The following is a 22,946-nucleotide window of genomic DNA, read 5'->3' on the forward strand; positions in this document are numbered from 1 at the left end:
TGCAGCCCATTTGATCTTCTACACCAGATAAGGAGACCCTTCCCCTCCCCAGGACTCTTTCCAGCCTTCCAAGTCTTAGAGTTAGGGCATGTGTGCCTGTATCCAGCAACTGACTCTCCCCTCTGTGACCTCTCCAGAGGAGGAGACTGCAAAAGAACAGTGCAGGGGGGCCAGGCTGAGCCTCCTCTGCTACCCTCAGGACCAAAAGCCCAGCTGGGACCCAATTTATATATGCATTTCTCTCTTTTCTTCTCCTCCTCCTCCTCCCTCCCCCACTTATTTTTTAATTAGGTTCTGATAATTTTTTTTCCTTTGTCACTTCATGGTAGTATGGAATGATTGGCAGCTTTTTGTGCATTTAGCTATTTACACAACATTCATGCATTTTAAAAGATCACTTTGTCACTTCATCTCAAGTCTTGCTTTCGAGACTTTTGTTCTATGTATTGAAGCAACATTTTCAGGATACCTACATTTTTGTTCCCCAAAGAAGGAAATACTCTGAGAGCAGAATTTTAAAAATAGTTTCAACTGATAAGTTTACATAATTGATTGATTTTATGGACCTCCAAGAAAACCTTACATCTGTTTCACATGTTTTCAAAACAATGTGTTCTTTCTAAATTATTTTGATTTTTTGATGTCAACATTCACTTTAAGTCACTGTCTATTTAACTTGTTGAGTCAATTTTCTCTTTTGATCACCTTTCCTTTAACATTATTTGCAATTTGATTAAAGTCTACTATTTCTCTTATTTTAAAAACATCATATTTTAAAATGCCAATAATGATATTAATTAAAAACTCAGGAATATTGGGTAGAAAGGTATCTTGATGGTGCCACCCAATTTGTTACTCGGGATCACTTGTAAATCAGACTGTCTCCTTTTGAGACCCATATTCATAGTGTTTAGTGGCAAGAACAGTAGCCCCCAGAGACCACTTATTGTCCTTATGAGGAGTGTTCTGGAATATTCTGTGAGGTACATGCACTCTGAGTTCCAGGTTCCTTGGCTACAGGGAGCACAAACACTCATGTGAAGGTCACATCTGCAGCAGGCAGTGGGCATTCTTCCTGCTGTGATCTAGAAATGCTGACTCCCTCAACTTACCCACGGCTCCAGTGTCACCTCCAGACCAACTTCCTGTAAAGGTCAGTCTTTCTGGAAAAAATTGCCAGAAACATTTCTCAGTTGTCACTTCTCTCAGTAGCTTTGGTATCTCTTCTCCTTCTTATAAGGACACCAGTCCTATCAGATTAGGCCCCCACACATATCACATCATTTAACTTTAACTTCCTCCTTAAAGACCTGAGCTCCAAATACAGTCACATTGGGTTTAGGGCTTCAACATATGAATTTGGGAGGGGGGTACAATTCAGTCCACAACAACCACTCCATGTTAAAATATGGAATATAACCTGCAACCCTACTTTATTAGCAACCCATAAAAGGAGTCTCTCAATTTGGTTTTGAGCAATCTTAATCCTATGACTTCAAACAATATAAGACATCCTTCGACAATATCATACAAAGACCCCTGAAATTTTTTGCCTTGACGCTAGAAGTTCATGATCAGAGTTTTAAATTACCCAAAGAAGTTAGATACCAGCATCATATACATTCTTTGGACTTGGCATTCCTTGTCCTCTTAAAACTGTCATTATCCAGGGCCCTCAGGTGACTCTAGCCAAGAACTCACTTGTTTGTTTGCCCAGTACACATGAGTTGTTACTTTTCATAGGTTAGAAAAGAATCAGGAATCTTACTTGCCCCATTTTACCCCAAACCAATCCCTAACACCTCAGATTTTGTCAAGAATCTATTGCCTATCACCCAATCTTCACACCAAATTCCGTACTGGCTAAGAGTCTTTAATTGCTGGCAAATGAGCAATATAAGCCCAAAATGAAGAACTGGAAGGATAATGGGTAGTTTGACAAAATCTAGGGTGGGTCCAAAGATCACAACCATGACACCAGCATCACCCCTTCAGGGAGCTGCCACCGGATGACACAGACCCTTTCAAACTCCAGAGAATTTGACCAGCCAGATCCATCAGAACCATATGCCAGTTACTCAATGGAAAAGAAGATATGGTATCGTTAAAAGGACGAAAACTGATCAGGGAAAAACAGAAAAACATACTTTAGGTTTTATTTTTTATATTACAATTATGAATTTATGCTAGAATACAGGTCTCAAAAACTTTTCATTTAATATAGCACAGTTATCTCTCTATGGCTATATACATATTTATAATTCTTTTTTCAACAACTGCATATAATTCCATCAAATGAATACACAGTAATTAACTTACCACTGACTCATTATCCTAATAGTTTACCATTAGAAAAAGAATTGTTTTTTGCCATTATATATTTACCTACCTTTGTACACTTTGGTTTCTGAGGAATGTTGATTCAAATAGTATACACATATGGCAAGTTATATAACTGACATTTAAATAAATTGTCTTGTTTTTCATATGTTCACCAAAACTGGATATTATCACTCTTCTATGATTTAAAATCAAGCTATGGAGACGGGGGGAGGGAAGTAGATATATCATCACTTTGATTTGCATTTTTCTGATTACTGGTGATATTCAATAATTTTCATTAACTGTTTTTATTTCATCTTTGAACTGCCTGTTAACTTTGTCCCTTTTTCTACTGAGTTGCAGATGTTACTATTACTGATTTGTAATAGTACTTTGAATATCAGGAATTATCCTTTATTTGTTGCAAACATTTTCTTTTAGTCTCTTGTTTGTCTATTAACTTTGACTCTGATGTTTTCCACACATAAATGTTATTTAGTTTAACATCAGCTCCTGGGTTATGTTAATGCTTAAGAAGATCTGCCTCAAGCTGGGGTTATACAAACATTCTAAGTTTTTCTTGTACCTTAATATCTTACATTTAGATCTTTAATCCTTCCGAGCTTCATTAGTGTGCAAGGGATCGATGATCTATCTTTCTCCAGAGAGCTCGGTGTCCCAATGCCATTTGATCACTTCATCTTTTTCCCAATGCAACAAAGAATCCTTTTTGTCATATATAGAGTCTAGAAACTCCACATACTTGGGATAAGACCACCCATCTCATAGCTTCTATGCTGAAGAAAAGATGGAGCCCCAAAGCTCCACTTTCTAGCAGTCTCTGGATAAGAGCTCCTCTCATGTGGTCCTCTGTACCCACTGCTGGAGCAGTCATGAGGGAACCCAAGAGCTCTGGTTCTCCAGGTAAGAGTACTCCTCCGGGGGCAAGGGTTGGGGGATTACTAAAGGGCACAGGATTTCTTTATGGGTGATGAAAATGTTTTATTAACTGTGGTGATGGTTGCACAACTCTGAACATAAAAGTCATTGACTCGTATACTCTAAATGGGTGAATTGTATGATATGTGAATTATATCTCAATAAGGCTGTTATAAAAAAACCCCTCCACCAGCCTCTAAATCACTATTAATAGAGAGTGAACAGAACTCTCATGACCCTTGTTTAACCATCAGTTCTCTCTGCTGCACTGAAAGCATTGTAACTACCTGCCTTGGGACTACCATGGCTTCCCTTCATGGCCTTTGTGTCTGACAGTTACCTCTCGTTCTTCCCCCACCTCTGCTGCTCACGTATACTGGGGGTAGTAAGGCACTCCTCCCGGAACTCCCTAGCTCCTTTAGATAATTTTCTTGTCATGATACATATCATGTACTTACCACGCAGCACGTAGTTCCTCTTTTTTTGTCTTCTCCCACTAGATCTGTGAGGGCAAATTGTTTTTGTAGTTTTGCACCTGTTGTCTCTCCAACACCTGAAACAGTGCCTGGCACATTAGTAAAGGCTCAACTAATGTTAATTGAATGAGTGCTATCTTCCCAATGGAATAATGCTGCATTCCTTGCTGTGTCACAATTCCACAGATGGTCAGAATGAGACTGTCAACTTGGAAATACATTGGGATTTTTATGGACTATTAATGAATTTACATATTTAATGTGGGGAGAAATACCTTTGCTAGACAGGTCCTTCTAAACAGAGACATGTCTACCTTCCATTTACTTTATTTTTCAATATTTAAAAAATAAGTTTAAGTACATTTTAACATGTCCATTTGTGAACTAATTGCAGTTCCTATGGTTTTGTTTTGGTATCGGCTTTCAGTTTCAAAACAAGAAGGGAAGCTTTACTGTATTTCACGCTCTGGAACAATATAAATATCACAGGAATTGTCTCTGATACATGTCTACAGGAGAAAGTAATGAAGTACCTTTTTTGGTTTATTTCATGGCTATTAATCTAGTTGAGTTTCCTAGCTTGTTTAGTTTGGTTTTTTTAAATACTGTCCTCTGGCTAGTCTTACATTCTTCCAAACTCTTTTGTTCTAAATGCCTATTCTCACTTCTAGGTGCCAGGTAGAGGGAGAGTTCCTCATCAATAATGCTCTGTGTCCTTATATTAATTCATAGAGGGATTTATAAGCCACCATGTTACCCTGCATATCATATACACCCTTCAACTCTGAATGTGTCAGTCTTTTCTACTTACTGGGAGAGTAGAGTCCTCTGTCTGCTCTAAAATCTGTAAGTTTCTTAGTCTTGACCTCTACTGGTTCACTGTACTCACAGCTGAACAACTGTGAAGAAAACTTTATCTAATGGCACTAATCATCTGCCAAGGATTATGTGCTAAGCCCATTAAATGGATTTTTTAACATGTTCTTCAAAACACGTGCTTTGAATATAAAAGTTCCATGAATACAAATTTTTATTTTTAAGAGATTAAGCTGGCTACAGTGTGAAAAACGCACTGGAGGGGAGCCAGAGGGAAAATGGCTGAGATGTTACTGCAGAAATCCCAATGCCATGGTTGCATCTTGGATGATGATGATGAGACATGGGAAGAAGTGGATGGGGTCTAGAGGTATTTAGAAAATTGAATCTAGAGGACTTGGTGGTACAGGACTGAGGGGGAAGGAAGAATTGAGGAGGACTCTCCGGTATGAATTCGCTGATGATGAGTGAGATGTACACTCTGCCTGAAGGCTTTTCCACATTCCTTACATTCATAGGGCCTTTCTCCAGTATGGATTCTCTTATGGAGCGTAAGATGGGCAATCTGGCTGAAGGCTTTGCTACATTCCTGACACTCATAAGGTTTCTCTCCAGTATGAATTCTTTGATGTAGAGTCAGGGATTTACGATGGCTAAAGGCTTTCCCACACACGTTACATTCATAAGGTTTCTCACCTGTATGACATCTTTGGTGACAAATCAGGGATGCCCTCTGTCTGAATGCCTTCCCGCATTCAAGACATTCATATGGTCTTTTGCCAGTGTGGAGTCTCTGATGTTGAACAAGATAGGAGCCATCACTAAAGGCCTTTCCACACTCAATACATTCGTAAGGCTTCTCGCCAGTATGAACTCTCTGGTGTTGAACAAGGTGTGCTGTCTGACTGAAGGCCTTACCACACTCCTTACACTCATAAGGTTTCTCTCCTGTGTGTATTTTCTGATGTTGTGCAAGGTGTGCATTCTGGCTGAAGGCTTTGCTGCACTCCTTACATTCATAAGGTTTCTCTCCAGTATGAATTCTCTGATGATGAGCGAGGTGTGTGCTCTGCCGAAAAGCTTTCCCACATTCCTTACACTCATAGGGTTTCTCTCCAGTATGAACTCTTTGATGAAGAGTAAGTGAGCCACGATGGCTAAAGGCTTTCCCACAGAGTGTACATTCATAAGGTCTCTCTCCTGTGTGAATTCTCTGATGTACGGTCAACGATGAGCCATGGCTAAAAGCCTTCCCACACACGTTACATTTGTAGGGTCTCTCTCCAGTATGAATTCTCTTATGCTGAATAAGTCCTATGTGATCTGTGAAAGCCTTCCCACAATCGATACAGTCAAAGGGTTTCTCTCCAGTGTGATAATATCTCCGATGACGTATGAGAGAAGCATTCTGCCTGAAGGCTTTCCCACAGTCAACACATTCATAGGGTCTTTTTCCAGTGTGAATCCTTCGATGATGAGCTAGAGATGAACAATCACTAAAGGCCTTCCCACATTCAATACATTCATAGGGTTTCTCTCCAGTATGGACTCTCTGATGCTGAGCGAGGTGTGCAAGCTGGCTGAAGGCTTTCATGCACTGCTTACACTGATAAGGTTTCTCTCCAGTATGAACTCTCTGATGTTGAATTAGATGAGCATTCTGGCTGAAGGTTTTCCCACATTCAACACATCCAAAGGGTTTTTCCCCTGTGTGAACTCTCTGATGTTGAGCAAGGTGGGCACTCTGGCTGAAGGCTTTCCCACACTCAATACATTCATAGGGTTTCTCTCCAGTATGAATTCTTTGATGAAGAGAAAGGGTTGAGATTTTGCTGAAAGTTTTCTCACAGTCATTACATTTCAAAAGTTTCTTTGATCCACAGACTTGCTTCTGCTTTTTTACAAATGAATGTGTTTTTAAGCTTTTCTCCTCTATGTCAAAATTATACATCCTCTCTTCAATGGGAAATAACTGCTTTATATAAGATAATGTATTCAGATGAAAAATCGTCCCAGACTTGTTAAAGTGCTCTCTTTCCTCAATAAGTGCATCTATATGAGTGACTGTCTCTTGCCTGAAATGTGACTTTGGATTTACCAGCTCTCTCTCAAACAGGTCTTCACATTTCCAGGTCCTTCCTAACATGGAACACTCAAGGTTGTAGGTAGTAAGTCTTTCCATTATCATTGCCTGGGATAATTTTTCTTCATAAATGTCAAGGTTTGGAGATAATTCCTTGGTCATCCACAAATACTCCAAGTCTGAAAAATATTAAGAAGGCAAATGTCCTCTTTATTTAATGCCAGAACAGAAACTTCCAAAATGAAACCATGGGAATCAAACAGTTACTGAAGCTCACAGAGTTTAACATTTTTGACAGTTTTTAGACAAAGGTAGGCAATACAACTACCTTTGCATTTCTGGAATAAACCCTCTTGGCTATGGTATGTTATTTCAACATGATTTTTTATTTAAGATTTTACACCAACATTCATAATTAAGATTTATCTGGAATTTCCTTTTTTGGTGTTGTTTTGGTAAGACTTTGGTATCAAGTGTTATGTGCTGTTTTAATAAACACATTTTTTTTAAAGTTCTCATTTTTATTCTCTGTCATGAAACATCTTAAACAATGTTGATAATATTTTTCCTTAAAAGTTTTATAGAATTTATTTGTGAAACTATTTAGCATTGTTACTTTTCTTGAGGGAGGGAACTCTTAGATAACTTTCTACATTTCTTCAATGATAACAGGTCTGTTGAAATGTTCTTTTTCTTCTGGTGTCAGTTGTGGTAATTTATATTCTCCTAAAATATCATCCACTTCATCCAAGTTTGCAAATTACTTACAGAAAGTTGAGGAAAACAGATTCTGATGATTCCTTCAAGTACTTACGCATCAGAGATTATTTACCATTCTTTTACTTCCTGTGTTTTCTCTCATTTGTCTATATATTTTACTGGTTTTCTAAAGAAGCACCTATTTGATTTAATTAAGTACCTATTTGATCTATTGTTTTCATGTATTCCTATTTTTATTTTTCTCTCTAACAGTATAAATCACTACACATGACTTATTTTGGTTTTCTTTAAGATTCATTTTGGTCTTTTCCTAATAGCTTGAATTGGATATTTATTTCATTTATCTTTTTTTTTCTTATTTATTAATGTACATCGTTAGGGCTATAAGTTACCTACCAACAATCCTCTTCTTGAAAATATGAGAACTAAGAACAGAGAAGGGCCACACTACAGTCACAGAACAAACTGCAACCATCTCACATGAGGCTCACTTCCCTGAAATATATATCTATAAGCTGTTAACTCGTTTTCTAAACCAGAAAAACTGCTTTCAAGTAAGGCAAGGAAAAAATAAATAATTATACTTGAAGAAAATAAACTTGGCCCAAAATCCCAATGACTGCAATAAAAGTAAGGAGGTTATAAATGAAGAGGAAGGAGGAACATCAGTGAGCTCATTTCTGCATCTTTCATATGGGTGTCAAAAGATGGTGTTTTGAAACTCAAGTGGATGAATTTTAAAATACAGATTTTAAAATATATAAAGATATAAAGGTAACAACTTGTGGGACTAGCAACTTTTCCAATTCAAGGGGTGGGATGTGTGAAGGGGTAAAAAAATAGACACAAACAACAAAGCAAAAATAAATAACAATAACAGAAAGCACCAAAGAGAAAAATAATGAAAAGCTGAGGAAATATAGCTATAAAACTTGTTAACCCAATAAACTCACATTTTAAAGAAAGGAAAATATTTAAACCAGTTCAAAAATCTAAACACAAATTTGTCTAAAGAACTCAGAAATGTTGAAAGTCGGAAATGAGTAAAACAATATGGTGCTTGAGCAAAGCTAGGTAAACATCAATGGAACATAACAGAGTTCAGAAACAGACTGTGGGATTTGTGGGAAGTCAATAGAGGTAAAGGTGGTAGGTCATACCAGTGGGGAAAAGAAGGTCCATTTAGAAATGATGTTAGAACAAGAAGGTTCAATTTGGGAAAGGTTTTTCATAAAATGAGAGAAAGAAACAAATTGTTTCTACTGTCTGAGTCACAGGGATCATATTGAGAGAACTAAGTCGTTTGCTAAACAGTGCCAATCCCACCATGCATGGGCAGGACCACATAGCCAGAAAGCCCAAGCACAATATTATAAGAAAAAAAAAAGGAGCAGGGAGGGATTTTGATAGGTGTTTTCCAACAAGTCTTAGAGAGAAGAAACATTTTGAGAATAGTTACCCCAGCTCCAGTAATCCTGTACTTACCTGGGTCCAGGCCTCCTGTCATCTCTCCATTAGTCATCCAGGGCTCTTTACCTTGCTCCAATAAGAAGATCACATCTGGTTTAAAAATGCAAAGACCTGCATATAAAATAAGAAAATTGGCTACGGTGTGGCCATTCCAGAGCTATGACCCAGTCCAAATGCTATTGAGAGAAGAGGGACATTGTAGGAAAATGCTGATATAGGTAAGAAAGATGGCTGCAGTGGAAAGGCTCCTATGGGGAGGTGCAAGGAGAAAGATGCTCTTACCCACTGACACCAGGTTCCTGTAGTTTTCCAACATCACATTCTTGTACAAAGTCCTCTGAGCAAGGTTCAGCCATTGCCACTCATCTTGGGAGAAGTCTATGGCCACATCTGCGAAAGTCACTGAATCCTGAAATGACACACATATAATTTTACTCAATCAGTGTTCATGCCCCATTTAGCTGGACCTAGGGTAAAGGATTATGTTGTTCACACTTTGGAGATAAAAACAAACATCGTGCATAATTGTACTAGGGGTCTAAATGATCCAGGTGAGGTAGTTAGTTACTGGACAACTTTTCTGCCTAGTTAATATGTACATATTAGGAAAAAAGAAAAACTATGAGATGCTCTCTGCTCATGTAGCATTTACAGTTCTATGAAATTTATGAGCATTTATGAGAAAAATGTTGACTGCATTCAAAACGGTATCAAGTACTAAATTATTTTATCTATGTTAGGAGCTATGTCACTTTTCTACATGGAGAAATTGAAGAGCTCTGGGACTGCAAGGGAAAGTTTCAAGGAAGGATGCTGACCTGATGAACATGATTTCAATCTCCATAATATAGTCCAAGAAATCTTAGTGTTTTTGCAATGTTAAGAGGTGTGCCTAAAAAAGTGGAAAAAAAATGTCCAGCAACATTCTTTACTTTTGAAATAAAAATATATTTGGATTAGGAGAGAAGAACACCTTTGGATAGTTGGTTTTTGATGATCTGCTAAAAACTACTAGGAGAGATCATATGAGCTAAGCATGGCAAGCAACCTGTGTTTTGTTACATAGGCTTAATTTCCTAACCAACCACCAATTGGTGTCAGGCACCCATTTTGAGGTTGCCAGCAGATTTTCCAATTATTATTTTGTGATTTCACTTATATCAACATCTACGGAAGAATTTTAAATAAGTACCAGAGAAAAAGGTCAGATTACTCTAAAGAATTCAGACTTTGGTACTAACTAGCTGAGTGATCTTGGCTAAGTTAATTAACTCCCCCATGCTTCACTTTACCCACCTGAAAATGAAAATAATTTTAGTACCCACCTCATAGTAGCATTGTGAGAAATAAATGAATTAACAGGCAAAGTAACTGCAGGGCTAAGTGCTCAAGAATTGTTACCTATGATAATGATGAAGGAGGGGTGGGAAAGAAGAGAAGAAAGGGGAGGCTGAGACTAGGTGAAACATTTCATTTGGTTTAATACTTCAATAAGTTTTACTTCTATTTTATCTAATTTCAGTATACTATAGTAGTTAAGAACATGGTCTCTAAAGCCAGACCATCTATGCTCAAATCTTGTTCTGTTCAGGAAACCTAAACTACAAGTTTTATTTTTAAACATTGAAGATATTTTAAATAACTCAAAAGAACAGTCTTTTGTATTTACATATACACATTTACCATTTCTGCTGCACTTATTCCTTCATTCCTGATGTTCCAAATTCCCTTCTGGTATAATTTCTATGTGAAGAAATTCCTTTAGCAATTCTTTTAGAAATCTGTCAATGAACATTTGTAGTTTTTCTTCATATGAGAAACTATTTCACCTTCATTCTTGAAGGCTATTTTTACTGGACACAGAATTCAGAGTTGACAGTTCTTTTCTTTAAAAAAGTTGTTTTACCTCCTCTGACTTCCATGGTTTCTGATGAGAAATTCAGTTATTCAAATCCTGTTGCTCTTTATGTTAAGCATTATTTTTCTCTGGCTGCTTTCGAGGATTGTTTTTCCTTGTCTTTAGTTTTCAGCAATCTGATTACAAAGTTTTCAAGTGGGAATTTCTTTGAGTTTATCACACTGGAGTTTGCTGAGCTTCATGCATCCACAAGTTGGATCCACATGCATCACTAAAGTTGAAAAATTTTCAGCCATTATTCTTCAAATATTTTTTCTGCACTCCACTTTTTCCTCTTTTTGGGGACTCAATGATATAAATGTTAAACATCTTGGTATTGTCCTACAGGGCCCTGAGGCTCTGTTTAATCTTTCTTCTGTTATTCAGATTAGTTTCTCTTTGTCTTCAAGTTCACTAACTCTTTCCTTTGTCAAGTCCACTGTGCCACTAAGCCCATCCAGTGAGCTTATTTTAGTTGTTATAGTTATCGTTTCTTGACCTTTTCTATTTATTGACTGAGAATATCTTTCCATTTGTTTCAAGAATGTTCACCCTTACTTGTTGGAGCATTTTCATAATAGCTGCTTTAAAGTCATTATCAGATAATGCCAACCTCTGTGTCACATCAATGTTAGTGTTGGGTGATTGTCTTTTCCCTTGTGAATTAAAATTTTCCTAGTTTTTCATTAGCTATATAAGTTTGTATTATATCCTTGACATCTTGGATGTTATGAGACTATGTCTTGTTTAAATTCTATAGAGAATGTTGATATTGTGTTCAGGCTGTACGTTCTAACTTGTCTTCCGTGAGCTGTGTTTCAAAAGCAGCTGTATTTTTAAAGCCTTTGCAGTGATATTAACCTGTCCTACTGTGTACCACTCATGGACAGTGGTCTAACCCTTAGTTTTAAGATCAGATACATGCATGAGCAGCTCAGAGTAAGCCCTGCAGTTCATAAACAACTTCATGTGGTTGATTTCTGAAGCTCCATCCTCTCTGTGATCTCTCCAGTATTTTCCATTTCCCAGGTGCTCCCCTTTTAGTCCTCCAGCCAGGTAACTGGGAGCTTATTTAGTCCATTCCACTGTGCACTTGCCATGACTGTACCCAGCCCCTGGGTTCAAGCAGGGTGAGGACAGAAGCAGGAAGAAAAAGCAGGCAGAGTTTCTCCCACCCTCTGGGGAACACAGTTTCTCCAATCACAGAGAAAACTCCTCCCTCCGAGTTTTAGACTCCTCAAGACCCTCACTGCCACTGTCAGGGCACAAGAAAACAGAGAAAAATTTTATTAAAGGGAGATCCCACTGCCACTCTCTGAGCATCAGATCCCTTATCCACCTCCTGAGCCTGAACTAGACTGTTTCTCCTGTAGTTCTTTCTATTCATGCCAATACCACTTCAGAGTTTTATGCTTGTTGAATCCATGCTACAAGGTATTGGGAAGGGAATAAAAGGCAAACACATCACATGTTTGGTGGTACTCTACATTTTGGGCTTCTTCCCCAATCTGCCTGCTACTATTCACTTTTTAGAGGCCTCTAATTGCTGTTCCAGGAATGCTGTTGTGGTTTTACAGAAGCTTCACTGGGGAAGGCAGAGTGGAGTATGCTCAGTCCATCTTACCCAGAACAAGGATTTGCCCAAATTCAGTGTAAATTCTTACTGTTTTTAAAATTAGTATTTCATTGGAAATAAAAAGCCTCTTGGTGTTCAATGCTTCTTGTGCACTACAAGTTGGACAATTAAGTTCACAAACTTATCCTAGAAAAAGTGTTAAGTATCTCATTGCTGAATATCACTATGGTCACCTTCGAAGTACTCCCCTTGGAAAGCTATGCACCAAGGCCAAAGTCTAGTCCACCCTTCAAAGCAATTTTGTAACTCTTTTTCTGGAATGGCCATCAGAGCTGTCATTATATTACCCTTGATGTCCCGAATGTCATCAAAATATCTTCCTTTCAAGATTTCCTTTATCTTCAGATAAAGAAAGGAGTCATTGGGGGCCAGATCAGGTGAGTAGGGAGGGTGTTCCAATACAGTTATTTGTTTACTGGCTAAAAACTCCCTCACAGACAGTGCCATGTGAGCTGGTGCATTGTTGTGATGCAAGAGCTATGAATTGTTGGTGAAAAGTTCAGGTCGTCTAACTTTTTCACACAGACTTTTCAGCACTTCCAAATAGTAAACTTGGTTAACTGTTTGTCCAGTTGGTACAAATTCATAATGAATAATCCCTCTGATATCAAAAAAGGTTAGCAACATCGTTGCAACAAGTTCACAAACTTGTCAAACTTCGTAATCATCATATTGTAATCTTCAATGTGTGTGTGTGTGTATGTGTGTGTGTGTGTAACTAAATGGGCACATAGGCAAACAGTAGCTACACAGGCACATAGTGGCATATATAGCTGATGCTTATATAATGCTGATCATGTGCTAGGTACTTCTCAAACACTTAAAATATATTAACCTATAAATCCTCACAACAGTCCTATAAATTAGTACTATTATTATTCTCATCTTACAGATCTGGTTCAAGAGTCCATGTTACTAACCTTTATGCCATACTCTGCCACTCTTAAAATATTTTCCTTTGACAATGGCGCTTTTATTGCAAATGTTTAAATGCTCAAAGGAACACATTCCACTGGTAGACCATGTTTTTTGGCATTATATCTTGCTAACAAAAGGTGTTCGGTTTTGATATAAACTGCTCATTGTGTCTTTGATATAAAAATAAAAACAATTTTACTATTTAAAATTAGTTTTGATCCTCTCCACGTCCTTCAAGATGCAACTCAGGAATCACTTCCTCTGTGATTCAAGTCCTCCCACCGCCTGCCCGCCTCCAACAGTGAGCATGACTGTGCAGGCTACATCCTGTACAAGGATCCCTCACCAAGGAGGCAAAAAGGAGCTAAAATAAAGATTTCCTCTTGCTAGACTGTGACCTGTCACAGAGGTTCAGTCAACAGGAATGGGCACCTTTTTCTAATTCACCCAAAGGTGCTGATGGGGGCTATTAATGGCCCTCCCCCACCACTCTACAGGAAGTCTATTCTTCATGCCCAGCAGTGATCACTTTGCTCCAATAGACTGCACGCTCCCTAAGAGCCAGGAGGGGGACTTAGGGATGAGGCAGATTGTGGCTCTCAAATTTCTTCTAAGGACTGGATTTCTGAGTAGTCTGATGATTATGAAAAGACTGAGCACAGGGAAGGGCTCAGGTGGGTCATTTCTTGAATGAAGAATAAACACCAACTAGGAAGAAGCAGAAGCTCTGAGAGATCACTGGGCTGTTTGAGTCTCTCCCTGTGATCCCACCATTCATCACAAAGGGAAGAAACAGAGTCAGGTCCCAGGGTGGAACTCGTAAGCAGAAAGTTCTCAGAAGGAAACAAACATTACCAAATCCTGAAAAGCAAAACTGTATTGTGAGGAGGAGAGAGGGACTACTAACTCACCAGGGACATAGCTTTAAGGAGTTCGATCCCCATCACCTCCTCCTCTTCCTGGCTCCTCATTTGAAGGGTTTTACCCTGAAAGGGCAGAGTGGGGGAGGAGAAAGGAGTAGTGACATGAGCATCACGGCCTGGGAACTCTTTCTTCCCTTCTGTTCCCTGTTCAATCCCCCACTCCCACCCATCCACCCACCCCTCACAGTCCAGGTACTCACTGGAAGACACATAATTTACAGCTGGGGTTCTGCTCTGCTCTGGGTTTTCAGGCTGAGCACACCCCTCTCCGTCAAAGCCACCCACTCATTAACTAGAGATGTACCAGGTATGCTATAGATATTATTACTACTCTGACTTAACCTTGACAATCTTCAATGAAAACAGGAACTACTATCAACATTTCACACATGAAAGTGAAATTTCACACTCTGGAAAGTGAAGCCTTTTTGTACAATTCACACTTCTTGCAAATAATGGAGCTCAGTCACCAACCTAGGTCTGCCTGACTCCAGTACCCAAGTTATTTGCTCAAGCAGACACCAGAATATAACAAGAAATATGTCTCCTAACTAGCCAGGATTCCACTTGATTCAATGAGACACGGAAAAAGCCATCTTCCCCAGAGAGTCCACGTGGCTTGCAGATAACTGGACCAAAAAAACCATCAGGAGATCCAGGTTCTCATTTTGCTTTGTGTCAAACTATAGTTTTGAAAAAGTCCCTTGTTCCCCAAGCCAAGTTTCTTCTATTAGGAAAAGGATAGAAGTGTTTCTTAATTCTGGTTTCTTTCCTATAAACTCCGCTGCTTCTTGAAAGCATTATTATAATGATAATAAGAACAAACACTTAATGTGTGGCAGGGACTACACCAATTACTTTAGTGTTCATATAATGAACTCATTTAATGAGTTCATATAATCATTGTAACAATCCTATGAGGTATATCTTATCTCCATTTTACATAAGAGAAACTAGGTCAGAAAATTAAAAAAAGAAAAAACCTTGCTCAGCAGAGATTTTCTGATACGAACTCTTGAAGTTATTTAACCCTTTCAGAGTTGGTTTCTTCAACGGTCAAAAGTGGGTAAGAATACCTATCTCAAGCCCTTGTTGAGGGGATTACATGACAGCCAGTACAGACTGGGACACTGCAGTCAGCCTGTCCTGGATGTGAATCCTGGCTCCTCTACTTAGTGGCGATTACTCGTCCTCTCTATGCTTTGGTGTCCTCATCTTTGAAAAGGAGGTGAGGTAGTTTTCACTTCATTATGTTGTGAGGTTTCGTGTTGATACTCCCCAAAGGTCTTAGAACTTTGTCTGACCCACAGTAAGCAGGCAGTAAACATTAGCTATCATTATGGCATGCAGTGAAACAAGCCAGGAACACTATGTACTACAGTACTTCTCCCCATTCCTTACCCACTGTAGTGGGGCGTGTCGTAAAGTGAGAGAACTGTGAGGGAGGAATGGGAACGTTTTGGTTCACTTACTAGAAGGTAGGTGACTAAACCATAAAGGCTGGGTTCTCTCAGCACTGCCAGATGAAACTGAATCTCGCCTTTCTCCCAAGTCCCATTCCACAGTGATATATGGGACAGTACTCGGACACGTAAAAATGTAAATACTGAGGTCCTCCTTGAAGAGCAGCAGAGCACCCAGAGGTGATGTTCTGATGGGGAAGGGAATGCTCTTTCCCCGCTGGGTCCTTGGAGATACCCACAAAGACGGGGTAGGGGGGTCTGGTTAGGTGACTTGTGACAAGTCAAGATCCCTCCCTGAATTAAGCTCTATACTCTAGCCCAAGGTGACCCTCTAGCCGAAAGGCTCCTGGGTATACCGGCCTTTAAGGACAGGGACATCCTCCTCCAACACCTCGGCCCCGAGGAATAGCACCCCCAAATCTTAACTTCCACTCTTGCAGCTGCACCCCAGCCATCTGCAGCTCTTACCTTGGTCCTCAGTCCAGTGGACGTATGGACATATCCCGAGTTCCGTCCCCGCCAGGTGGGACAGCAAGATGCTTCAGCCGCCCCACCCCAATCCGGCACTTGTCCAGGACTCTTAGGGTTTGGCCCACGCTGGCTTCTTGGTGGTTGCGTCTGTGTGTGGATTGGTGCTGGGTGGTATCCTCCGGGAGAGTTCCAGCTCTCAGACCCTTAAATCTCTCATTCATTCCAATACACACCGTCTCACATGCTGCTGGAATGGGCACGGAAACGCGCGCCAGTCTTGGGCGCCCCGCCCTCCCTACCAGTCACACCCTACACTTGCACAAGCTTCCCATCACACGCACCCGCCTCCTCCTCGCAGCCTCTGATACACACACATACCACGCACCCTTGGGCACGGTCACCAAGTCACGCGCGCATGTTCAGGTCCGCCCCAGCATCTTCCCAGGGTGCCCAGCCGAGGCCCACGCCCCTCGCGGCTTCCTCCTCAGAACCCGCCCCACTCGCTCACACTTCAAACCCTCGCCGGAAGTGGGCGTGTCCCCCGCCGCAACGGCCCCTGTGAAATGTAGTTCCCACAGGGGCAGCAATAGCGTCCTGAAATCAGGCGATGAGGCTGCCAGGCAGGCTCCCTTCCCGGACTGGTGATCACTGCCCTCTGCCCCTTATAGAGGCCACCTGGTCGGGAACAAAGCCGCCTAGAAGCCTCTCAGGCTTGGCTCTCGGTCCCAGAAGAGCAGACCGGCTCCAAGCCAGCAGACCCCGGGGGCTTCTGGGAGCCTTCGCCAGGTTCCCAGTGCGCAGGCGCAGCTGTCAGGCTTCACAAAGTGGGAGCTGGCTCAGGGGACTTTTCAGCGAGAATCCAGGAGGCCATCAGCGAGCAAGGGCACTGCCTGCCTGCATGTCAAGGGCAACAAGCGCGGCTTAAGGCGGCGGGTCTAGAAGCGGACCTTCAGGATAGGAGTGATTTAGATTTTGTCTGGTGTTTTGTGCATCTGTAATTTGTGACTTTCTAAATGTGTGTGGGGTAATTCCCTTATCTCATACATACCACTTCTCCCTCTATAATATAATCTACTCCTTCAGCCCATTTTATCCCTCCTTGATGGAACTAGGGCCCCAGAAAGACATAAGCTTCTTAATCCTGTTTAGGGTTGCATTCCCACTGACTGTAAGTGTTTGGCATATACAGTCATGTGTAGCTTTAAGACAGGGATACATGCTCAGTAATGCGTTAAGCAATTTCGTAGTTGTCCGAACAGCATGGTGCACTTACACAAATCTAGATGGTCTAGCCTTCCCCACACCTGGGCTGTATGGTATAGACCAGAGGTGGGCAAACTTTTGAGATGGAAGAGCCAATCCTGTCCCTCACAACAATTTAAAAATTATTCGAGAACCATAAAACAAATGAAATCACCATTATGTGAATATCCTTTAAAATATTTATAAATGAAAACTGATAGTTTTATTTTCATTTTCAATTTTACTTCAGAGCCACATGTATGTACCCAAAGAGCCACATGTGGCTTGCCAGCCGCAGTTTGCTGACCGCTGGTATAGCCTATTGCTCCTGGGCTAAAAGCCTGTACAGTGTGTTACAGTACTGAATATGTAGGCATCTATAACACAATGGTAAGTATTTGTGTATCTAAATATATCCAAACAGAAAAGGTACAGTAAAAATATGGTATAAAAAGTAAAAAATGGCACTTACCATTGAGCTTGCAGGACTGGAAGTTGCTCTGGGTGAATCATGAGTGGTGAGTGAATGTGACAGTCTAGGACATGACTGTACACTACTGTAGGCTTTATAAACATTGTACACTTGGACTACACTTTTATTTTAAAAATTTATCTTTCTTCGATAATAAATTAACCTTAGCTTACTGTAACATTTTTACAACTTTTCCACTCTTTTGTAATACACTTATCTTTTTTATTTTTTAATTGGGGAATTGGGAGATGGAAACAGCCTTGGGGAATCGGGAAAGGGGAACAGACAAGTTGCTGTCCTTTTGTTCTTCAGTCTAGTTGTGGAGGACATTGCTTCACTGGCCCAAGTTGGCACCATCATTGCGCTCTTCCCGGGCGAGGCAGATCGGTCGTCGGCTTTTGGACAGCCACTCACAGTGGTTGCTGGCCACTCACGCTGGCTGCTGGCTACACACGGTAGCCCATGGCAACCCACTGCAGCAGGGGCTGCAGCCTACGCCTTCGCCGGCGACTCATGGCAGCCCAGCTCCAGGTTGAGCTGTTGTTCAGCATCTTAGCTGTAGAGGGCAGTGTCACTGGCCCCCATATGTGGGATCCGAATCAGGGCCCTCTGGCGTCCCAAGCCAGCTCTTAACCAATGCGCCACTCAGCCGGCCCAAGTAATACACTTATCTTAAAACAAACACATTGTACAACTGTACAAAAATATTAGTTTTTCTTTATATATTATTGTATAAATAAGTTTTCTATTAGAACTTTTTTCCTTAAAATTTTTTTTGTTGTTGAAAACTAAGACACAAACACACACATTAGCCTAAGCCTACATAGGGTAAAGTTGATCAACATCACTGCCTTGCACCTCCACATCTTGTCCTACGGGTAGGTCTTCTGGGGCAATAACATGTGTGAAGCTGTTGTCTGTGATAACAATGCTTTCTTCTGGAACACCTCCTGAAGGACCTGCCTGAGGCTCTTCTTGAGGTGTCCCTCTTTTCTGAAATATGTCCATTGTGGTTTGCTTGATTTATTTCATCATAGATTTGCTTGTAAGCAGATAATGCGCCATGAACATCCCTCTCTATTAATGAAAACCTTTCAGTGTTGGGGTCCATGTTCTCAAATTTTTTAAAGAACTTGCTGAGGTCTGCAAAAGCTTCTGCTAAACCCTTCACTGTGAATTTTCTTGGGGGTTCTTTTTCTTCCCCTGTAGTTTCCTTTGTTCTTGCCTTTTCTTCAGCTATGCATTCCTGCTCCAGTTCCAACAACTCCTCATTAGTCAGTCCCTCAGGAACAACCTCTAGGGGCTTCCCAATGTCACCCTCGTCCACACCCAGGTTAAAGTCATTTGCCATCTCAACCACAGCCTTGTTGATTTTTGCAACCTCCTCATCCTTGGCAAATCCTTTGAGGTCATGGACGAATCTCTGGAGTGTCTTCTTCCAGATGCCGTTCATACACTCCTTGGTGACATCACCCCAAGCCCAAGCAAGGTTCTTGATGCAATCATAGATGTTGTAGTCCTTCCAGAATTGCATTCGTGTCTTCTTAGTTGTAGCAATAGTCTGGGCAAAGGCGCTCCTCAGGTAGTGGGGCTTAAAAGCTACTGTAACTCCTTGATCCATTGGTTGAATCAAAGAGGTACTGTTTGAAGGGAGAAGCATCACTTTGATATTGGGATGAAGGTCACCAATAAAAGGAGGGTGTCCAGGAGCATTATCAACAATAAGCAAAATCTTGAAAGCAAAATCTCCAAACAGTACTTTTCCATTTCATGGGTATAGCAATTAAGAAGGGCATTTTGGAAGAGGAGTTGTGTCATCCATAACTTCCTATTGCTCCTGTAGTACACTGGCAGTGTGCTTACTGACATGCTTGAAGGTCCTGGGGTTCTCACTGTGCCAGATCACAAAGGGTTTCCATTTGTAGCCTGCAACATTGCCCCCAAGTAAGACTGTTATCCTGTCCCTAAAAGCCTTGAAACCTGGCATTGACTTGGCCTCCTTATGGATGAAAGTTCTTTCAGGCATCTGTTTCCAGAATAGGGAAGTTTCATCCATATTGAATATTTGTTCTGGCAAGTAATTTTCCTCCACAATCAGCTTATCTAGAGTTTCCAAGAATTGTTCAGCTGCTTTCACATCAGCAGATTCACGACTTACTTTCATATTATGTAATGAAAAAAGATTCTTGAATCGTTTAAACCACCCAGAGCTAGCAGTAAATTCAAAACTGTAGTTGGGTCCAGCCTTTTCTTTCAACATTGCAAACAAACTTTTTGCTTTGGCTGTGATTGTCATGGTGCGAGAGGGATACAATTCTGGGCCTGGTCTTCAATCCAGGTTATTAGAAGTTTCTTCATGTCTGATATAGGCCCTTCTCGAATTTCTGTTAGTCTCGTCTTCAATGAAGCAGATCCTTTAACAGCTTCCGTCACTTTGTTCTTGTTCTTCAAGATTGTTGCTATGGTGGAGGGGGACATACCTGACTGGCGAGCTATTACCATCACTGACTTTTCACCTTCATAGTCCTTAATCACATTTAATTTCATTTCCAGGTCAATCTCTCGAAGTGGCCTCTTACTGGTAACATTGGCAGTGGGTTTTGTATACGTAGGGGCTATGATGAACAAAACAACACCAGATTAAATCAAGCACAAGAGAGAATGATGCAATCAAGAGATGCAATAAACACCAGATATGAGACTGCTGCCAGCATAGTATGGCATACTGTTTTACAGTAAACATTTTTTTATAAGTAAAAAGAGTATATTCTAAAATAACGCTAGAATTATAGTATAGTAAATACATCAACATAGTCATTTATTATCATTATTAAGTATCATGTACTATATATAATTATAAGTGCTATATATTTTTAGATGACTGGCAGCACAGGTTTGTTTACACCAGCATCACTACTAACGCATGAGTAACGCATTGTGCTACAATGTCACTAGATGATAGGAATTTTACACCTCCATTATAATCTTATGGGACCACTGTTGTATATGAGGGTCCATTGCTGACTGAAATGTTTTTATGTGGCACGTGACTGTACTAAGCACTGTTTAAAAAAATCACTTAATTTAGCATTAGCAGTCTCATTGTGACTCAGCTACAGAAACTGGTCTATCACCCATCACCTAAAAATTAAGTCACTCAGACATAACCAATCAAAGCCACACAGCCACCTCTGGACTCTGGCTTTCCAGGACCCAATTTCTCAGACTTCATGGACTCCATACTGAAGTTAATCCTAGCTGGAAAGATGCCATCTCTAAGGAATTGAAAATGAAATCTTAAATGTTTGTAACATTTTGTGGTTATTTGGGTCGGATAAGAATAATACTGGTACTTTCCGTTTTACAACATATGAAGTGCTTGGAGACCTTCACTTGCATCTTCACAACAAGAAAAACATTCAACAAACTGACAATCAAAAACTGTAAAAGAAATACATCAGGGAACTGAGATCACAAAGGAAACACCACCCCAACATTTGGAGAGTCACGGGAATACCGAAAATCATAGCAAATATCAGCTTACCTGAAGCAGAAGCTGCAGGAGCCATAAACTGGTACAAATTCTTAACTGGTAATTTTGGTAAATTGTTGGAGGCTTAGTGCAGGCTAGCTTGGAGTTAAAAATGCCTGAGGGACCCCCACATGCATGGATTTACCTCCAGGAACTCCAAGTTCTCACACTAAAGATGGAGGTGTGTGTAGTGGGGAAGTCCTCGTGTAGTGGATGGGGGAGTGGAAAAGTAAACATTTTGAAGTACACTCTGAGCACTTTCCATAACAAAATCCTGCACTCCAAGGAAAACTACATACTAGAGTCGTTTTAGACCTGGAGGAGGGCCAGTTGGGCAGCTCTCACTCCTCCAGCCTTCCTGGACTAAGGACTTCTGAAGGTCACAGCCCAAGGACTCAAGCCCACTGACAAGCTAAGATTTCATAAGATTTTAGACTGTTTCCTCTTCTGAATTCTTTACTATCACATCAATAGGGCTTCAGTATAATAACAGCAGATTACAACAAGCAGCAAGACATGTTCTATTGAAGGAGTTCTTAGGGAGACCCAAAGACAACAGGGGAAGAAAAAAAAGCAAGGAAACTAGAGGAAAGCAAAGCCTCTGGCAGCTACAGTAAACATTAAACACAGCCCAGATCTTAGCCAGATTAACATAAGACCTCACCTAAAAACTTAATTACCTTAGTTTCTATAACCTAGTACATCGTGTCCAGATTTCAACAAAAAAATTACAAGACATGCACACACAAAAATACAGTATGAAGAGACAAGGCGAGTGTCAAAAACAGACTCAGATACAGTACCGACTTTAGAATTTTCATACAGGAATTTAAAATAACTATGATTGCTACGTTAAGGTCTCTCATGGGAAAAGCAGACAACATACAAACATGGAGGGATAATTTAAACAGAGAGATGGAAACCTTTAAGGAAGAACCAAAAGGGCTGGCTGAGTGACTCAGTTGGTTAAGAGCGTGAGCTCAGAGCAACAGGGTCACTGGTTCGATTCCCACATGGGCCGGTGGGCTGCGCCCGAGCTGAGCTACCGCTGAGCTGGTGAAAGCATGTGCTCTTAGCAGCAGCAAGGTTGCTGGTTCAACACCCTGATGGGATGGTGGGCCCCAACCCTCCCCAACAAAGCAACTAAGATTGAACACAGCAACCTTGAGCTGAGCAGCTGGGAGGCCAGATGGCTCAGTGTGCAACAAGGTTGCCAGCTCGACTCCTGCATGGGATGGTGGACTACGCCACCCTGCAACTAGACTGAAAGCGGCGACTGGCCTTAGAGCTGAGCTTGCGCCATCCACAACTAAGATTCAAGGACAACAACAACTAAGATTGAAGGACAACTTGACTTGGAGCTGATGGGTCCAGGAAAAACACAATGTTCCCCTTCTCCAATTCCCCAACACTGTTCCCCTCCCCAATCCCAATTCCCCAATAAAAATCTAAAAAAAAAAAAAAAAAAAAACAAAAGAAAATGCTAGAAATTTAAAAGTGCTCTAACAGAAATAATGTCTTTGATGGATGGGCTTATCCATCAAATGGATGAGATGACACAGGTGA

The 22,946-nt window shown here is 40.7% G+C and overlaps 1 protein-coding gene across 7 annotated transcripts in view; it reads right to left on the bottom strand.

Moving 5' to 3' along the window:
- LOC109374336 (zinc finger protein 470) overlaps window positions 1–22,946 on the bottom strand; it is a 73,799-nt gene that overhangs the window by 22,969 nt on the left and 27,884 nt on the right. Inside the window, exons 9-15 of one of the 7 annotated variants that reach the window (XM_019628850.1) lie at window positions 16,132–16,281; window positions 14,189–14,263; window positions 9,109–9,235; window positions 8,842–8,937; window positions 5,250–6,815; window positions 3,720–3,814; window positions 1,113–1,163 (exon numbers count right to left, since the gene is read on the bottom strand). In XM_019628850.1, coding sequence (XP_019484395.1) covers window positions 1,155–1,163; window positions 3,720–3,814; window positions 5,250–6,815; window positions 8,842–8,937; window positions 9,109–9,235; window positions 14,189–14,263; window positions 16,132–16,281 — 2,118 coding nt within the window. In that variant the 3' untranslated portion in view covers window positions 1,113–1,154. Of the gene's footprint in view, window positions 1–1,112; window positions 1,164–3,150; window positions 3,154–3,719; window positions 3,815–4,743; window positions 6,816–8,841; window positions 8,938–9,108; window positions 9,236–9,644; window positions 9,767–10,151; window positions 10,200–10,509; window positions 11,133–14,188; window positions 14,264–16,131; window positions 16,282–22,946 lie in introns of those variants that run through there. The other 6 variants (XM_019628861.1, XM_019628851.1, XM_019628849.1 and 3 more) reach the window with 6 other exon arrangements.

Source organism: Hipposideros armiger, unplaced genomic scaffold, assembly GCF_001890085.2.
Source record: "Hipposideros armiger isolate ML-2016 unplaced genomic scaffold, ASM189008v1 scaffold_813, whole genome shotgun sequence".
NCBI lineage: Eukaryota > Metazoa > Chordata > Mammalia > Chiroptera > Hipposideridae > Hipposideros > Hipposideros armiger.